This window comes from Chanodichthys erythropterus, chromosome 14, assembly GCF_024489055.1.
Source record: "Chanodichthys erythropterus isolate Z2021 chromosome 14, ASM2448905v1, whole genome shotgun sequence".
NCBI lineage: Eukaryota > Metazoa > Chordata > Actinopteri > Cypriniformes > Xenocyprididae > Chanodichthys > Chanodichthys erythropterus.
Window position 1 is genome coordinate 38687028 of NC_090234.1, and position 16526 is coordinate 38703553.

The following is a 16526-nucleotide window of genomic DNA, read 5'->3' on the forward strand; positions in this document are numbered from 1 at the left end:
AATCCTTAATAATTTTGTTCATACTAAAAGGAGAGAAAAAAAAAAAGAAAGAAAAGAAAGTCAACCATCAACATAGCATCTACAAGCCTTCCCAGACAGGGCATATTAGCTGTAATTCCACATGTGCTAATATCAGGGTGAAGAAAACAGTTCTCTCACCATCTCAGGAACCTAAAAGCATTCATTCTCCTACATTACCATTCCGGGTATTTTTGTAACTTGAGGATATGTGCTCAACAAACTGAAGCTAAATTCATTGAAGTTTACTTCCACTGTTCCCTGGCCAAGTAAAATTAAGGTTATATTGCTTGGCACAATGTGGTCCCCATGTTGTATTTTAAACTTGAAACAATACACAGGCACAAAGGCCTTTGAATTAACCTCCTCTGTGGTAGTCTCCCCAACACCGGAGACGTCAGCACTTTTTTCCCCAAATATGTCAGGACAGGAAGCATAGATGAGAAACAACAGGCTGACCAACCAAAACATCATCTAAGGGTAGACTTATTCATGACATATGGAAGAATAATACAGCTGAAATCAATTACAAAATATCAAATGTCAAAACAGAGTATTGGACATCACCTTCTGTTCTTTTTAGAGAGGTAAATTGCAAAGTCACTATTATAAATCAATTGACTTCTTCCTACAATAATTGAATAACTAGAAGGCAGAAAGAAATGGGAAACTTATCACTTTAACCCAGGTGAATTATGTCCGAAAGGCAGACGAAACCTCATCGGTAGCTATCAGGAGCCAGGCGCCCTGCTTTGATCCTAAGTGGCCGTGACTGTTCCACCAGATAAGGTGGAAGCACTATGACATTGCGCCTGAGTCAGCATCAAGCTCACCTTCACCGATAATTCACAGCAGCTCATTCTGCACCTGAAAACCCACTGAAGGCTCTTTTACCCTCAGGCTGACAAGGTGAGAGAGGAGGAGGAAGGTTTGGAGGAAGTTACAGTCTTTTAGAGCCTTCCCTCTCCCTTTGATGCTCTCCGTCCTCCCTGTGATAATGAACTCACGTTGAGCGCTTGAACTCAGCCGTTCAGTCATGCGTGTTGATGCTGATAATAGAGCGCGAGCGATTACTTCATGCGCGTCTGGGGCTCAGACTCCGCAGATATGGCCGAGAGACAATTGGGTCGGGTCGGTCAGAGGAAGAGACGGCATCACGCCACCCAACTGAGCGTCTCCTTTGCACTAGATGTTAGGCAGAGTAAGGGTCCCATTAGGCCTGTCTGGGAAGGTAATGAATATCTGTGAGGTTGTGACCTCTGTTCAAACATAGTTACATCATCATCAGAGGGGTTACTGGGGCTCCACATCTGCCCCCGAAGCTGCACAAGAGAGGCAGAGAGGGAGAAGATAACAACCCTCATCTGTCTTTATCACTTTCTCTCTGACACTCTGTGATGTAAGGCGTTTTGAAGTGATGACCGATTGCTGTGGTAAAACAACATGCTGTCTGAGACCATAAGCGGGAGTGTGGGGATTAAACCATGCTGCTCTGATCCTCCTTAAGATAAATCAAGTCTGCATTGGTGAAACATTGGTGGAACTTTGCTATAATTCAGACCTAATTTGTCAACCTTCATCTTCTATATTTAGAGTACATATTTGTTGGCTTTATGTCACTGTATTAATACAGATGGGTCAATGACATACAAGAGTGTCCAAGATAAAGAAAAGGAAACACTAACAGCAATACTAAAAATTTAAATTGGAGGTGAGTTAACAGACCGCCCACATAAACAGGATGTCTCTTGGACTCACTTGGAGAGCAGAAGCTCCCATGATCCCTCGCAATAATTTACCTCAAAGTTCACTAATTAATGGACTGTGGTCCAGATCCAGAGCCAGGATTGGTTCCATAAGGACAGTGAATCATTTGTAATAAATTTATATAATTATAAACATTGAATTATTTTTGAGCATCTGAAGACGCATATATGTCATTAAAATATGCATTTGCACAGGAATCATAATCACAGGAAACAGTGAATCAGTTTGATATTTCTGCATCTTGATGATTCTCACGCACAGGAACATGCAAACATAGACTGTACACTAATGCTCACTGAACTTTACCACAACAGTCCATTGTAGAGATGCTTATAGAGTCATCTACTTCTGTTTGTCTAATAACCCAGGTTCACTTATTAGGCAAATCATTTTAATACGGTCTTGAATAATGTTTATAATATTGTGTGATGTTGTAAGCTGCACTTAAATGCAAAACACTTCAATAAGGGTTTAGAGTATATTGCAAAACATTTATAACAATTTGGTCAAAATGACATCCTGAATGTATAAGTGTAGAGCAAGCTGGATACAAAGGACAAAGCCTGCTCTATATGAGTGAGAAACCTCTGAGAAACAACAGCAGGTTGTTCAACAGCCTCAGTTGCCAGAATGCAGAAAAAAGCCATTAAAGTCAATTAAGAGGAAAATCAGGCTAGAAATGAATTATCCAGCCCTCTAATCTCATCATAGCCATGTGGTGATCAAGAGGGCAGATTATCACTCGCAAATTACTGCGGAGTTCAACTGCTCTCCCACGGGTGGCCATTTTGTTTGAGGTCAAGGTGAAAACGAAAGTTAGCACAGTTTCAAATTCATTGAACTCTTGTCATTGGTTATGCTATTATTTTCTCTGCATTTTAAGAAGGAACAGGAGAACGTATTGTTACATCCAAAAATTACACACTTCACTTAGACCCTACAAAACAAATGTCATAAATATAACTTTCGATACACTTAATTAATACTATATTAAAGCAATTCAAGGGTGTCTGATAAATAGTTACTAGTGCCAGGATGCAGATACATATTGCCTCTATTGATGAATGAAAAAACAGTCTCCTGAATGCAAAAGACAGATAATTCACAGAAGATTCTTTCATTTTACTTAAAAAAAACAAATAGAGAAAACAGTTTTATTGGCCCCAGAATATTGGCCATAACCATATTTTAAGAACTGACGCAACAACTTATCTGGTTTCTCATTGAATAACCAGCCCCAGATGCATGGTAGACAGTAGCCGTTTCCTTTAGCCATTGTTCAAGCACAACTTAGAACAAAGATATAGATTTCCCCCTCAAAAAAATCTGAGTGGCACAGACCACTCATAAACGCTGAATAGGTGACAGCCACAGGCCACTTTCATGCATCGTTTTACTGGAAAGTTTTCCAGAACCATACTGTTTTGAGTTAGAATCTCTTTGGCTTTTGCCAATGTAGAAACTTGATCTGATTAAACATTCAAACTGTGTTTGTTTGTGGTGGGTATTCTGAGGGTGACCACAAACTCTGGCACGGTTAGCTTCATATGTGAAATCAAACAGAAGTAGAGTGCATTTCATTGCCCTGTCTCAAAAGACGCACTTTATAAAGACTTGAATTACTAATTACTAATTTTTTCAGCTTTGGGAAGGGTTGTGTCCAATTTCCAAATTTCAATTGAATTTGAACTACAGTAGCTAACAGGATTCAAAACTGCAATTTGCAATTTTAGAATTCAAAGAAATAGATAGACTGAATTTATTAACTAGAAAAGCAAGACAAACTTTGTTGGCATGACAGGTTTTTTTTTAAGTTTGAGAAACTATTTTTTTAATTTGAAAGAGGAGGTGGACGGTTGGACAGACATATCGAGATAGATATAGATAGTCAAAACTCAAAAATCAAAAGGGAACCAATTGTTCAAATTGGAATTCTGATTGTCTGTGAAGTCCACACACTGTAAAAAATGACTGTGATTTTAACAGTAAAAGACTGTAAAAATGCTGCGGTGAAAAACTGTCAATTGGTTTACAGAAAGTTTCCGTACTATATATGGTGAATAACTGTAATAGATCTAACGGTACATTTAATGTAAATTTTACAGTAAAATACCGTTAAATTCGCAGTTTTGGGAAGTGAAAAATAACATTTCATTGTAAAATTTACAGTGAAAAAACGTAAATTGACATTCCCACAATTCCCTGTGTGACACTTCACATTTTATATATTTTCGTTAAAAAAATTACTGGGATTTTTTTTTACAGTGCAGTAGTGTTGTTTTTGGCGGCCTGTTTTATTCTCTTTTTTATTCGTTTTAGTCGCGTTCATACTCTTTTTAGTCTAGTCAAGTTTCAGTCGACTAAAAGTCTGAGCATTTTAGTCTTATTTTTTAGTCAGAATGATCCATGACTATTTTAGTCTAATTTTAGTCAATGAAAATTGTATTTTAGTCTCTTTTTAGTAATGCAATTCTATTTAACCTAGTAAATATAGTATAAGTAGCTAGTAGTATAGATAAACCAAAATTTTCTTTTAGCCAAACCCATTTCAAACAAGGTTATCTTATATATTATTGTTATCTTATAGATAATATCTTATAATGCCTTGAGATGTCTCTTAACCCTTTTATGACCTGAAGGCTTTTTTAGAGTTTTTTTTTTTTTTTTTTTCTAGAGCGACACACAAAAAAGTAAAGACTCATAACTCCAAAACTGTAGCGAGAATCAAAAGGTAGGTATCATTTGATAGAACAATTTTTAATTTTTTAGAAAATATAAATTACATTACATTTGGACATTTTCAAGCTGAAAAACTGCTGATAAAAGACAAAAAAAAAAAGAGAACATTTTTAATATATTTTTATATATATATATATATTTTTTTGGACATGGAATAACTCAGGAAGGCAATAAGATCAGAGAAAAATAATTTTTTGGTGATGCTCTCCTACATGTGAGTTGCATCTGGTTCAAATTTTGTGGCATAAAGTATAGTTAAGTAAAGTGTTATTGATTTTTTCGCAGCTAGATGGCGCCCACGGGCGGTAAACTCAGGTTGAAAAGGCACTTCTCAGCACTCGTTAGGAGTTTTTCAAAATGATTAGATGCATTAAAAAGCTGAGTTTCTAAGCTTTAAGATGATACCTATTTTGTGTTATTCCACATTGGAAAACGAACATGGATGGGTACATGCATTGGATACACACTGCATCCCGGAAAGATGAGACACGTTTTTAGCCAAGTATGTTAAATCATTTCCTGTGTAATATCTTGTGAACAACGCAATATATTATGTTGATTTTGGATTCACTTCGTAAGAATCATAAGAATCTGCTTTAAATAATGATGTGCATTTTCTATGATCTGTGCGTTTTTCATGAAGTTATGAGCATGTGAAATCTACATATTTCCCTTTCTCTGTGTCAGACTTTGTTTGTTGTCATTTACGCTAACTCACTGCAGCTGCATCTTTTAAATAATGCCGCGAGCGGGGCTTGAGATAGTGACGTTGCCTGCGTCTGTGCAGTGCGACCTGCTGCGAGTCTGAAGCAGCGCCCAAGGAAGTCGACCGGAAGTTGAAGTTGGCCGCGTGCCGCCATCTTGTAGCAGAACTTCACCTGCGTTAGCATCCCATTGACTCCCATTCATTTTGGCGTCACTTTGACAGCGAATAACTTTACATCTGAGGCGTTTAAAGACTCCATTTGTCCATAATTTATTTCTAAACATACACGACAATGTATAAAGGGCTCCATTACCTTCTATGTTACATTATGGCCCCGTAGAGAAATTACCGTACAGACAGGAGGAGAAGCTCGCAGGCAATAGTATGCATTAACTTAATATGGCGTACTGGCGTTACATTTTAAAATACTATACAAACTAATTAATCAGAATACTTACTCCTGGTCACTCACGCCAAAGAACTCCCCGCTCAAGCTCGCCGTCTCTGCAAGATTAACAATGGCAGTTTGCACACACAGCTACTAGAAGATTTACATCTGTCAGACAGGTTGCTGACGTCATCAAGCTTAGTTTGAGTCTGCGCGTCAGAAACGGAAGTGCTAAAAATCGCTAAAAATGGGCTTCACTTGTCTCAATTGAGTTCCAATGGGGTCGCTGTGTCCATTTCTTTTACTGTCTATGGTCTGAAGTGAGACACAGGAAAAAGAAATACTGCAAAATAATAATAATAACGCAACTAAACGAGACGAAATAACGTCTTATAACATTTCGTCTCGTCTTGTTTTGGTCAACGAAAATTAAGAGACATTTTAGCATAGTTTTTATTTTGTAAACATCATTTAGTCTCGTTTTTATTCGTCAACAATATTGCATTATACATTTAATTATAGTCATCGTCACATGACCAGTATTTACGTCGCGTCTCGTCTCGTTTTCGTCACGTGATAAAGGTTCATTGATGACGACATTTAGTCATAATTTTCGTTGACGAAAGCAACACTAGTCCACAGGACCACACAATGTCCCATTTGTCATTTTGAGGTCATTACTTCACTCCAAACTACCACCCAAATGGCACCCTCAGCCTTCATGGCCCTCCTCCCAGTCTACACTTGGGCTGACTTCTACAATCAGACGAAAGTTACACAGCCATTTATATGGTGAATCAGCATCAGTTTCCACCTGGCAAAGGCACACAAACAGATGTCTATGAGGTTTGTTCTAAAAACCAATGCGTCTGGACATTTAAGGGGAAAGCTAGACCAGATCTTCCTGACAGCCATCCAAGATCTTCACGTCTGGCTTCTAACTCCCTGATGTTACTGAGTTTGGGCAGCAGGGTGGACGCAATGGAAGGGCTTACTGACTTATTAGGGTTGCCCCAAGTCTAATGTCTCATTCTCCTTTTCAGCTCTGTGGTTTGTACGGCCCCCAGAGAGGAAAAGATGACAATAGTTGGGTTGGGGCTATGGCAGAGCAGTCATTCCAGCAAACAGGAACCTAAACGCTAAAGCTGCTTATTGTTAAAGCCCTCAGATGGGTCTCACGACACCATGTTGCTAATTCTGATACCTGCTTTTACATTTGAACTGGGAATCAGAACCAACATCAACATCAAAGGATCACATCACATCCTGTCCCTCTTATGTCCAAATCAACCTTGACTTTGTAAGTGCTGCTACCACAATACGCACAGCAGCACAGCAAGATCTGAGGTCAAAAACCTGCTGAGGAAAATGGGAAAACACATGAGAGACGGACCACATCTCGCTCAAACCACAACTGAAGAAACCCAGCGAAATCCAGCACCCAACTGGAGAATATTAAACAAATATACTCCGCTAACATTTCAAGGAAAATATTTCACTACTGGCAATGGGTTTTATGAAAGTGTGACTTGAAAAAATAAAAGAGTTACGGGAAAACTGTGTATTTTTGGGATATTTTCTCATTGTGTGAAAAGGAGATGCAGCTGTTGACGTATGCTGGAGACGGATCTGGATTGTGTCCCAGCTTAGGAAAGGAAACAGCGGCTGGTCCTCAGAGCAAAAGAGAGACACTCTGACAGATTTGTAAGGTTAGTTTCTCATGGACTGCATCATTCCTCTCAGGGGGAACGAAAGCAAGAACGTGAGTACAGTCCTAGTAAATACTGCAAGCATTGTCTCCTGGCTGATGTCTATCCCTCATTAGGACTGTAGCAGTTAGGCGGCAGTTGGAGTATTATCATACCAACCCTATAAATAGTCACAAGACTACCATATATTTTTTTGCATGCTATTTAGACGCCTCTCTACGGCTCATTGGTTGCCTTCTCCTGACTGATTCCATAAAGTGAGGCCTTTGAAAACATGAACAGCCTTCCTTTTTAATCCTGAAGCCCATTTGCTTGAATTTTTCACTGGGTAAAAATAGTTTATGGAGACATTAGACACTGCAGGCAACACATAATATAATTGCGTGGTACATAGACAGTGTGGCGTGCATCTTATCTTAACATCTGAGGAATGAGCAGCACAGAACCCGCAAGACAGCAACAGTATTTGCCTTTAAGCCTTTTAACTTCCTATTTTCTATCTTCAGACTTTCGTATAAATGTATTATACACTTCAGCATTTATTATGCATTTATGCATTTGCCAGGCGCTTTCATCCAAAGTGACTTGTAGTGCATTCAAGGTATATATTTTCTCAGTATGCATGTTCCCTGGGAATCAAGCCCATGACCTTGGTGTTGTTAGCAGCTGAGCTACAGGAATGATTCCAAGATGGCACGGGATTGTGGGTACAGGTACCTTCTAGAGGATACACATACATTCGTTTTGTTCCAAAACCTTGTGAGTGGCCCACGTAAGCAGTATTTTAAGGCACCCTTTTAAGCCATTAAAGTCACACTCCCAACATGAAGAGGCAGCATAATTATACCGCCTACTAAGATACAATTTATCTGGCTAGATGCTAAGACAGCATCATCTGTGCATATTTCTTATTATTTTATCTAAGCTCGTCTCTTTATTTAATTTACAATCTGCATTATTTGGAATAATATAATGTGTCTTTTGTGGAGAAGGTAATCCCAGAATGAACTGCAACAAGCTCAGTGGGGAAAAAACCCCAACATGAATTACCAGATAACATGTAGTAATCGGCCCGAGCTCGGCATTGGTATGTGTTAACCGGGCCGATTGTGTCCCGCAGCTCGCTCTGGCACATGTATATTTGTTACAGCTGTAAAGCACTGGGCCAATTCCTGTTCACAATAACTGGCCCAACTTTGGCTGTAGAGATCTGGGCCATTTCTGGCAATGACTCAGCCTATGTTCACTCACAGATGATATAATGTAGCATAATTATCATAAAACTGTCTTAAAATTGACTAAAATTCCTGGTGTGTGTTAACTACACATTTTAACTAGCGAATTTTTCAAAAACATCATATTTGTGGTAAAACTTATAATAAAAGTGCAGTATAAGACAGCACATTCTCGAATATTCATAATATCAAATCTATTTATAGGTAATGCAGCAATGTTCTTTTATATGCTTTCATGTATTTTAAACACGCTTCACTATGCTCTCAGTTGATTCATTCATTCAGTTCTGCTAAGTTATTAAGCTAATTATTTTGCAAAGTACAAAATGTGTTAAACTGCAAAACTTTTACATTACCAATGTGTTATTTAAAACACTTTTCAAGTTTGTATAAACAATATTATTATTACTTATTATTACTTGTTACATTCTACAGTCTGTATATAAGTAAATACAAGTGTATTTTTTCAAAATGTGGTAAATATTTTATTTATAGTACTGTAATTTGTATAACAACTGCTGTTATTTGATTTGTTTTGTAAATAAAATGTCTTTATGCCAACTAGATCAAGTGAGTTCTTTACAAATGGACATAAATTGATTTCATAATATTGTGTTGTTTGTACAGATTTAAGTAATGTTATTTATGTATTATTGTTTATATAGTTAAAATGTAAGAAATCGTTTTCGCTGGGTATCAAATTTAAATGATAAATGAATGAACAGAATAGTAGATATACATAAACGGGGCTGGGCCGTGTCTGGCATGGTGTGCGCATTTGCGACGGCCCGAATCCGGCTTGATTGCGGCAGTGTCAGCAAGGTAACGGCTGCCACATCAGGCCTGATTGATTTTGGCCGGAATCGGGCAGTGAGTACAAAAACATCCAACAAAATCGCTGCAGACAGAAATGGGCCAAGTGGTAAGTCTCTGGCAGGTGAGAATCTAACAGGAACTGGCCTGAATATATTTTGCTATCTGCGGGTGGCAGAAACCAGAAATGTTGATTAAAAAAAAAAACTTTAATTTAATAAATAATAGCAAAGATACAATAGTTAGTCTAATTAACTATTTTACCCTAAATTTGCACATGCTATGTACTTTTATGTTGAACAGAGTATCATTAGCTTAGCATCATGCTAACACTTCTATATCTTTTAGGATGCTGCCTTATGCTGCATTCACACCGAACGCGTCTGGGGCGTCAAATTCGCGCCAGACGCATCTAGTTGGACGCTTGAACATTTTGAAGTCAGACAATCAGAAGCGCGTAAAATTCGTTTAATTCGCGTCATGAGAGGGGCTTTCATCTCTTTCTGCACAGATCCTCTGAATAAACACATTATCTCGTCAGTTGGAAACCTGTAGCGGCAATTTAACTCTGTTATGCCGGCCGACTTTTGCTAGCTAGAAGTTGGGCTAGTATCAACGGCTAAAATCATGCAAAAAGTTTTACAACTAACCAGATTTCTTTGCTTATTCTCTTCCAAGCAAGGTCCTTTTTATTCCTGTCTCGATAAAAATATGACACATCATAGAGCTCAGGGTGGCCACACACACGACATCTTTGTTCTGGTCTCCACCACTGATGGCGTTTGAGCGTCATACGCTCAATTCGCGCCGCGCCATTCGTGCATCAACGGCCGGTTCGCGCCGCGCTAGACACTTGATTCGCTCCGCAGGAGACCTAGATGCGCGTTTACATTGACTTAACATGTAAATCAGACGCCTCAGACGCCCCAGACGCGTTCGGTGTGAACGCAGCATTAGAAGGAACGTTCTCGTGTAGGCAGTAGACAGTGAGGCAGCTCACTGGGTTTTGGAACAGACCCATTTTTTGACACAAATACTGACAAATGCCAAGACTTAATTTCATCTGGACGTCAAAAGTACTTACAAGTAAACTTGCGGTCACTCAGACAACTACACCACAGTCATGCCTGAGCAATGCAGTCACTGAGTCAGCACTGAAATTCATAGAGTGGTTGAGCGGTCATCAATCAATGTCTATACATACTCTATATCAACCCTACTGTTGTCCTGTAGTCCCACACTCACACAGAACAGTAACGAACCAGTAAACACTGCAACTCTGCATATATACAAAAGAAAAAGACATACTGTAGGCCTAGTTATGACATCAGCGGTAGGATCCTCTGGCAGAGAAAAGTTCAAACGTTTACTGGAAAGCAGGACTGTATGAAGAAAAAGAAAAGATTTGCTTGTGTGGCAATAGCTGAGAGGTTCTGGTTTTGGACCAGTCCAACAAAAGAAATCCAATTCCAGATCTCTTTTTCATTTCTCTCTGTTTACCAGGAACATCCTTGTGGGTTGATGGAGTGAGATATGTACTGTAGGCTACAGATATGTCCATAAAAGGGCTAAATCTGAAAGCAAACGAGAGGCAGCTGTAACAATAGGCAGTCATAATGTGTCTGTCATGAGGAGTATTATTTATATCTGTGGTGCAGACTACACTGCAGGCACAGAATAGGGTGTGGAAACTTCTGTGAATGTGTCTTCAAGAGAGAGTGTGTGTAAAGTCATAGGATATGGCAAATTCTCTTATGTTTCCTCAGTCAATCCTTATCATTTCCAAGATTCAATCATCAGGCCTTTAGGTAGTAACAAACCATTTCATCGTGCAAAAACTGCTCACATGTTTCCTCTGATGCAAAAATGGCAGCTGATAACTTTGTTTTGCTTTGACGCAGTGAGTGTTTGTTTCCTTCAGTAGCTGAATAATTAGCGCTGAATAAATAGATAAATAAGCACAGACGAGCAAACGAATAAATGCAGTGTCGACCTTAATGAGCAGGCTCGTTAGATTGGGTGATTGCTGTTTGGAGTTAGTTTAATTCGATCTGCCTCTCTAATCCCACAGCCTGCGATGCTTCATTGTTCACTGCAGCTCTTACAAAAACAGACGTTAGCTCATTTGAATTTGAGAGGTATAACTATTGATCTCACACAAAGGGAATTACTAGGTGTTCTGAGTGAAAACAAATTACGCTGGTTTGTCCCAATCGTAATAAAGAAAAGCACCAATGTATTTCGTGGAAGTTTCTATGACTCCTGATTAAGAATGTTAAAGTCTGTATGGCTGAATCAAGGCAGTATAGAGAGATACTGGGGCAAATATCTACTCTGATCAAATGAAAAGGTAAAAGTGATGTGCATGCATGGTCCAAATTAACTTTCTGCCACATTTAAAACATTTAAAAAAAAAATCCAAAAATCCTACCGACCCTAAACTTTTGAATGGTAGTGTTAGTGCATATATTAGGGTGACCATATGTCCCAGTTTACCAGGACACGTCCTGTCCAGGATTTCTAAGTTACATAAAATGTAGTTTTGGTTTTGTTTTCATATTTGCGGAAGGTAATGATTAAAAAATTATTTTACCAGTAGCGTGCATTATACATAATCGACCAATCGTGGCTTGCGAGAAGGCTGGATCTACAGAGAACGGTAAAAGCATTGCAAATACGACAACATTTTAATGCATTGCATGAAGACTGTCAATAAGAACAGACCTTTAGAAATCGCGTTCAGGGGGCACATTGATATGACCACTTTCACGATTAAAGAGGCAAGGGCTCAAGCCATTTTAGGCAATTTACAAATCCTGGACAGGACGCACCCTGGGACAATGGCACATATAGTCACCCTAGCATATATTTTGTTCATAAATCAATGGTATAAATAAGCTGTTCTGTTTTTCTGACAATTAACTGTTCAACTTAAACCAATTACTTGCATAGTTACTAACCACTGCCAAGTTTATATTACTCTAAAGGCCAATTCACATCGCACAGACAAACGCCAACAAACAACAACAAAGTTGGCCGTTGGATTTAAAATTTTATGAAAAATAACTGTCATATTTACACAACACCAACAGACACCGACAAACGCTGATTGAACGTTCAGTCGGGTGAAATCAAACCCAACACCAACAGACACCGACAGGGATAACACACTGATCCCGACAAAACCTAACCCAATGTGTTTGTTGCCGTTTGTCTATGCGGTGTGAATTGGCCTTAAAACCAACTTTGACATCCATTGATGCCTGGCTAGTGGTCATTTTGGACCCCGTGTGATGGTGATGTGTTTTATGGGTGGTGTGTGGGTTTAATGTCTTACTCTGTGTTGTTCGTACTCTGGTCCTCTCCGTCGGGCCTCCAGTTCCTCATAGGCTGGAGCTGCTCCCTCTATACGAGCTTGAAGATACTCCCTCCTCAGCTGCTGGATACGGTCCATACTGCACAAAAAAAAACAAAAAAACAATCCACTTACCAAAAATATTACCTTAATGAAGAAACGTGATGGTGTGGCATAGTGACTAAAGATCTATGCCTACTAAATTAAATAAAATTAAATAATTTTAACAATAACATTATTTAAATAACATAGAATTGATTTATCCTCATCCGGTCTATAACTAGTACTACACAGATAAATTACACAGATGGCAGTTGGTCTACTTTATTGCTTTTTTTTTTTTTTTTTTAAGATGTTGTATTAAAATAGCTCAACTTTCAAAAAAGCATCTCAAGATCCCTGCAATCAGTTCCACTTAGAGAAGCTTTAACTATCACTTGTGACATTTGAACCTGTAATCTTTTGCGTATCAACCCAGATCATCAAAGACTAGGCCCCACCACCCCCTTACTTCCGCACACAGTCTCCTACGCATGAATACTATTTCCCAACATACACATTCATAGACCTATAGTTATACGCTCAAGATAACACACAACCACCCGACCCCGGCCCACTCACACCCATCTAGAACAAAGAGCCAGTATCGATTTGACCTATACATCATGTGATGGATAAAAATCCAAAAGCCTAGTTTATCAGGCTGCTGATATGTCCAGATTGTAGCCACTTAAGAATAATTTGATAGCCAAGGCTACGGCTCTATCATCAGCACTTATCAGAAACTACACTGTGATGACAACTGAGCTAAAGCAGACAGAAAGACTCAATTCTGTCACAGATAATCAACAGCCCTTTGTTACAGCCCACTTCATATCTAACAAGAATCACATAATCACACACATGCAGAGAAGATTCAGCATGACGTCGCCATTTAGAAAAAAGAGCCCCTAGTGTAGTTAAAAAAAAAAACAAAAAAAAAAAAAACACTTGAAAAAGAAAAAAAACATTATATAATTTAAACTTAAATCCTCACATCTTTCCAAGCCTGTATGACTTATTTTCTTGTGTGGAACATACAATCAAAGTGAATGAAGACCAAACTGAGCATTAATGGTCACTCCAAAAACAAACAAACAAACAAACAAACAAACAAACAAACAAAAAAACAAAAAGCATCATAAAATAGGCTTGCTACAGATAGTGTATTCTGAGGCCACATGAGCTTTGTGTGAAGATCACACTAAACCTTGAGTCAGTATTCACTGAATATCTTCCCTGTGACAGCAGTGCACTAAAATTATTTCTGTAATTCTTTATTTCTATAATTATTTCAATTATTGCTGGTGCCTTAACATTTTGAGTTCACTGAAACTAAAAATGAGTTAATACAAAGAAACAGGTTTGTTTAATCAACATATACTCAAAATATTGTTATCTGTACAACATTAGTTAATCTTACTCTCCTTTTGTGTTCTACAGAAGAAAGTAAGTCATATCGGATTTGAAAGACATAAGGAGAGAAAATGATGGCAGAATGTTGATTTTTGGGCGAACTATCCCTCTAATACGTTCTACTTCTCCAAAGCTCAATAAACATTTCTGCCTTTCCAGACACAGCAAAATGATGCCCTTATCAAACGTTCAAGAGGGGAATGTGTGATATTTCTCTTGCACAAATATTGTGTTGTGGCACAGAACTGTGGAAGTGTGACTTTGGAGATAAAGTCCTGTCAGTCATCTCATAGCTCCTAACACACAAACACCAAAATCAATCTCTCAACGCTCGGCTAACACAAACAGAACCTTTCCACAACTGTTGCTTCCCATTGTCAACACACCAAGCAGAACAGCCATGTCCACCATCTCAGAGAGGGGTAAATGCGGCGATCAGACACTGTGGGTGAAGATGCTATCGTAAAATTCACACCTCAGACAGACATTATTCAGGACATCAACCCCTGGGGCACAATGCCAGCTGTCTATGTACTATTAATGTGCAGCCGAAAATAAAAGGCAGTAGATAATAATGAGAGGGAAAAACAAAATAAAGTTAAAACACTTTATGCACAATAAAGACATTGTTTTGATAACCTAAATCGGATGAAGCGAACAATTACAACAACACTGTAAAACAGAGGAAGCACATTGTAGAACTAGCATGGAAAGCAAACACTGTGCTTTAAAGGGTTAGTTCACCTAAAGACGAAAATTCTGTCATTTATTACTCACCCTTGTGTCGTTCCACATCGTTAAGACCATCCTTCATCTTCAGAACACAAATTAAGATCTTTTTGATGAAGTCTGAGAGGTTTCTGTCCCTCCATAAAGATCCAAAACAACACATTTTACCTCTTTACTTGCAAAAATACTTATCTGCAATGCGCGTTCACAAGAGCTTCATGACACATGCGTGATGTGTTCAGACTCACGCGTCAACTCAACACAATGTGTGAGTGTTCACAAGAGCTTCACGACGCATGCGTGTTGTGTTCAGACTCGCGTATCAACTCAAAGCACATGTGCGAGTGTTCACGAGAGCTTCACGACACATGCGTGTTGTGTTCAGACTTGCGCGTCATCGCAACACACATGCGCAAGTGTTCACAAGAGCTTCATGATGCATGCATGTTGTGTTCAGACTCGGCCGTCATCAACACACATGTGCGAGTGCGTCAACTCAACACACATGCTCGAGTGTTCACAAGAGCTTCAAGACATGAGTGTTGTGTTCAGACTCGCGCGTCATCTCAACACACATGCGCGAGTGTTCACGAGAGATTCACGCCACATGCGTGTTGTGTTCAGACTCACGCATCAACTCAACACACATGCGCGAGTGTTCACGAGAGCTTCACGACACATGCGTGTTGTTCACTCGCGCATCATCTCAACGCACATGCTCGAGTGTTCACGAGAGCTTCACAACGCATGCGTGTTGTGTTCAGACTCACGCATCAAATCAACACACATGCTCGAGTGTTCACGAGAGCTTCACAACGCATGCGTGTTGTGTTCAGACTCACGCATCAACTTAATGCACATGTGTGGGTGTTCACGAGAGCTTCACGACACATGCGTGTTGTTCACTCGCGCATCATCTCAACGCACATGCTCGAGTGTTCACAAGAGCTTCAAGACATGAGTGTTGTGTTCAGACTCGCGCGTCATCTCAACACACATGCGCGAGTGTTCACGAGAGATTCACGACACATGCGTGTTGTGTTCAGACTCACGCATCAACTCAACACACATGCGCGAGTGTTCACGTGAACTTCACAAGGCATGCGTGTTGTGTTCAGACTCACGCATCAACTTAATGCACATGTGTGGGTGTTCACGAGAGCTTCACGACACATGCGTGTTGTTCACTCGCGCATCATCTCAACGCACATGCTCGAGTGTTCACAAGAGCTTCAAGACATGAGTGTTGTGTTCAGACTCGCGCGTCATCTCAACACACATGCGCGAGTGTTCACGAGAGATTCACGACACATGCGTGTTGTGTTCAGACTCACGCATCAACTCAACGCACATGCGCGAGTGTTCACGAGAGCTTCAAGACGCATGCATGTTGTGTTCAGACTTGCGCGTCATCTCAACTCACATGCGCGATTGTTCACGAGAGCTTCACGACACATGCGTGTTGTTCACTCGCGCATCATCTCAACGCACATGCTCGAGTGTTCACAAGAGCTTCAAGACATGAGTGTTGTGTTCAGACTCGCGCGTCATCTCAACACACATGCGCGAGTGTTCACGAGAGATTCACGACACATGCGTGTTGTGTTCAGAC

General features: G+C 39.6%; 1 protein-coding gene across 3 annotated transcripts in view; it reads right to left on the reverse strand.

Moving 5' to 3' along the window:
- The window catches only part of pard3bb (par-3 family cell polarity regulator beta b), a 433139-nt gene that overhangs the window by 51731 nt on the left and 364882 nt on the right, over window positions 1-16526 (reverse strand). For all 3 annotated transcript variants that reach the window (XM_067410020.1, XM_067410021.1, XM_067410022.1), the window contains one exon: window positions 12713-12830. In XM_067410020.1, coding sequence (XP_067266121.1) covers window positions 12713-12830 — 118 coding nt within the window. The remainder of the gene's footprint in view (window positions 1-12712; window positions 12831-16526) is intronic.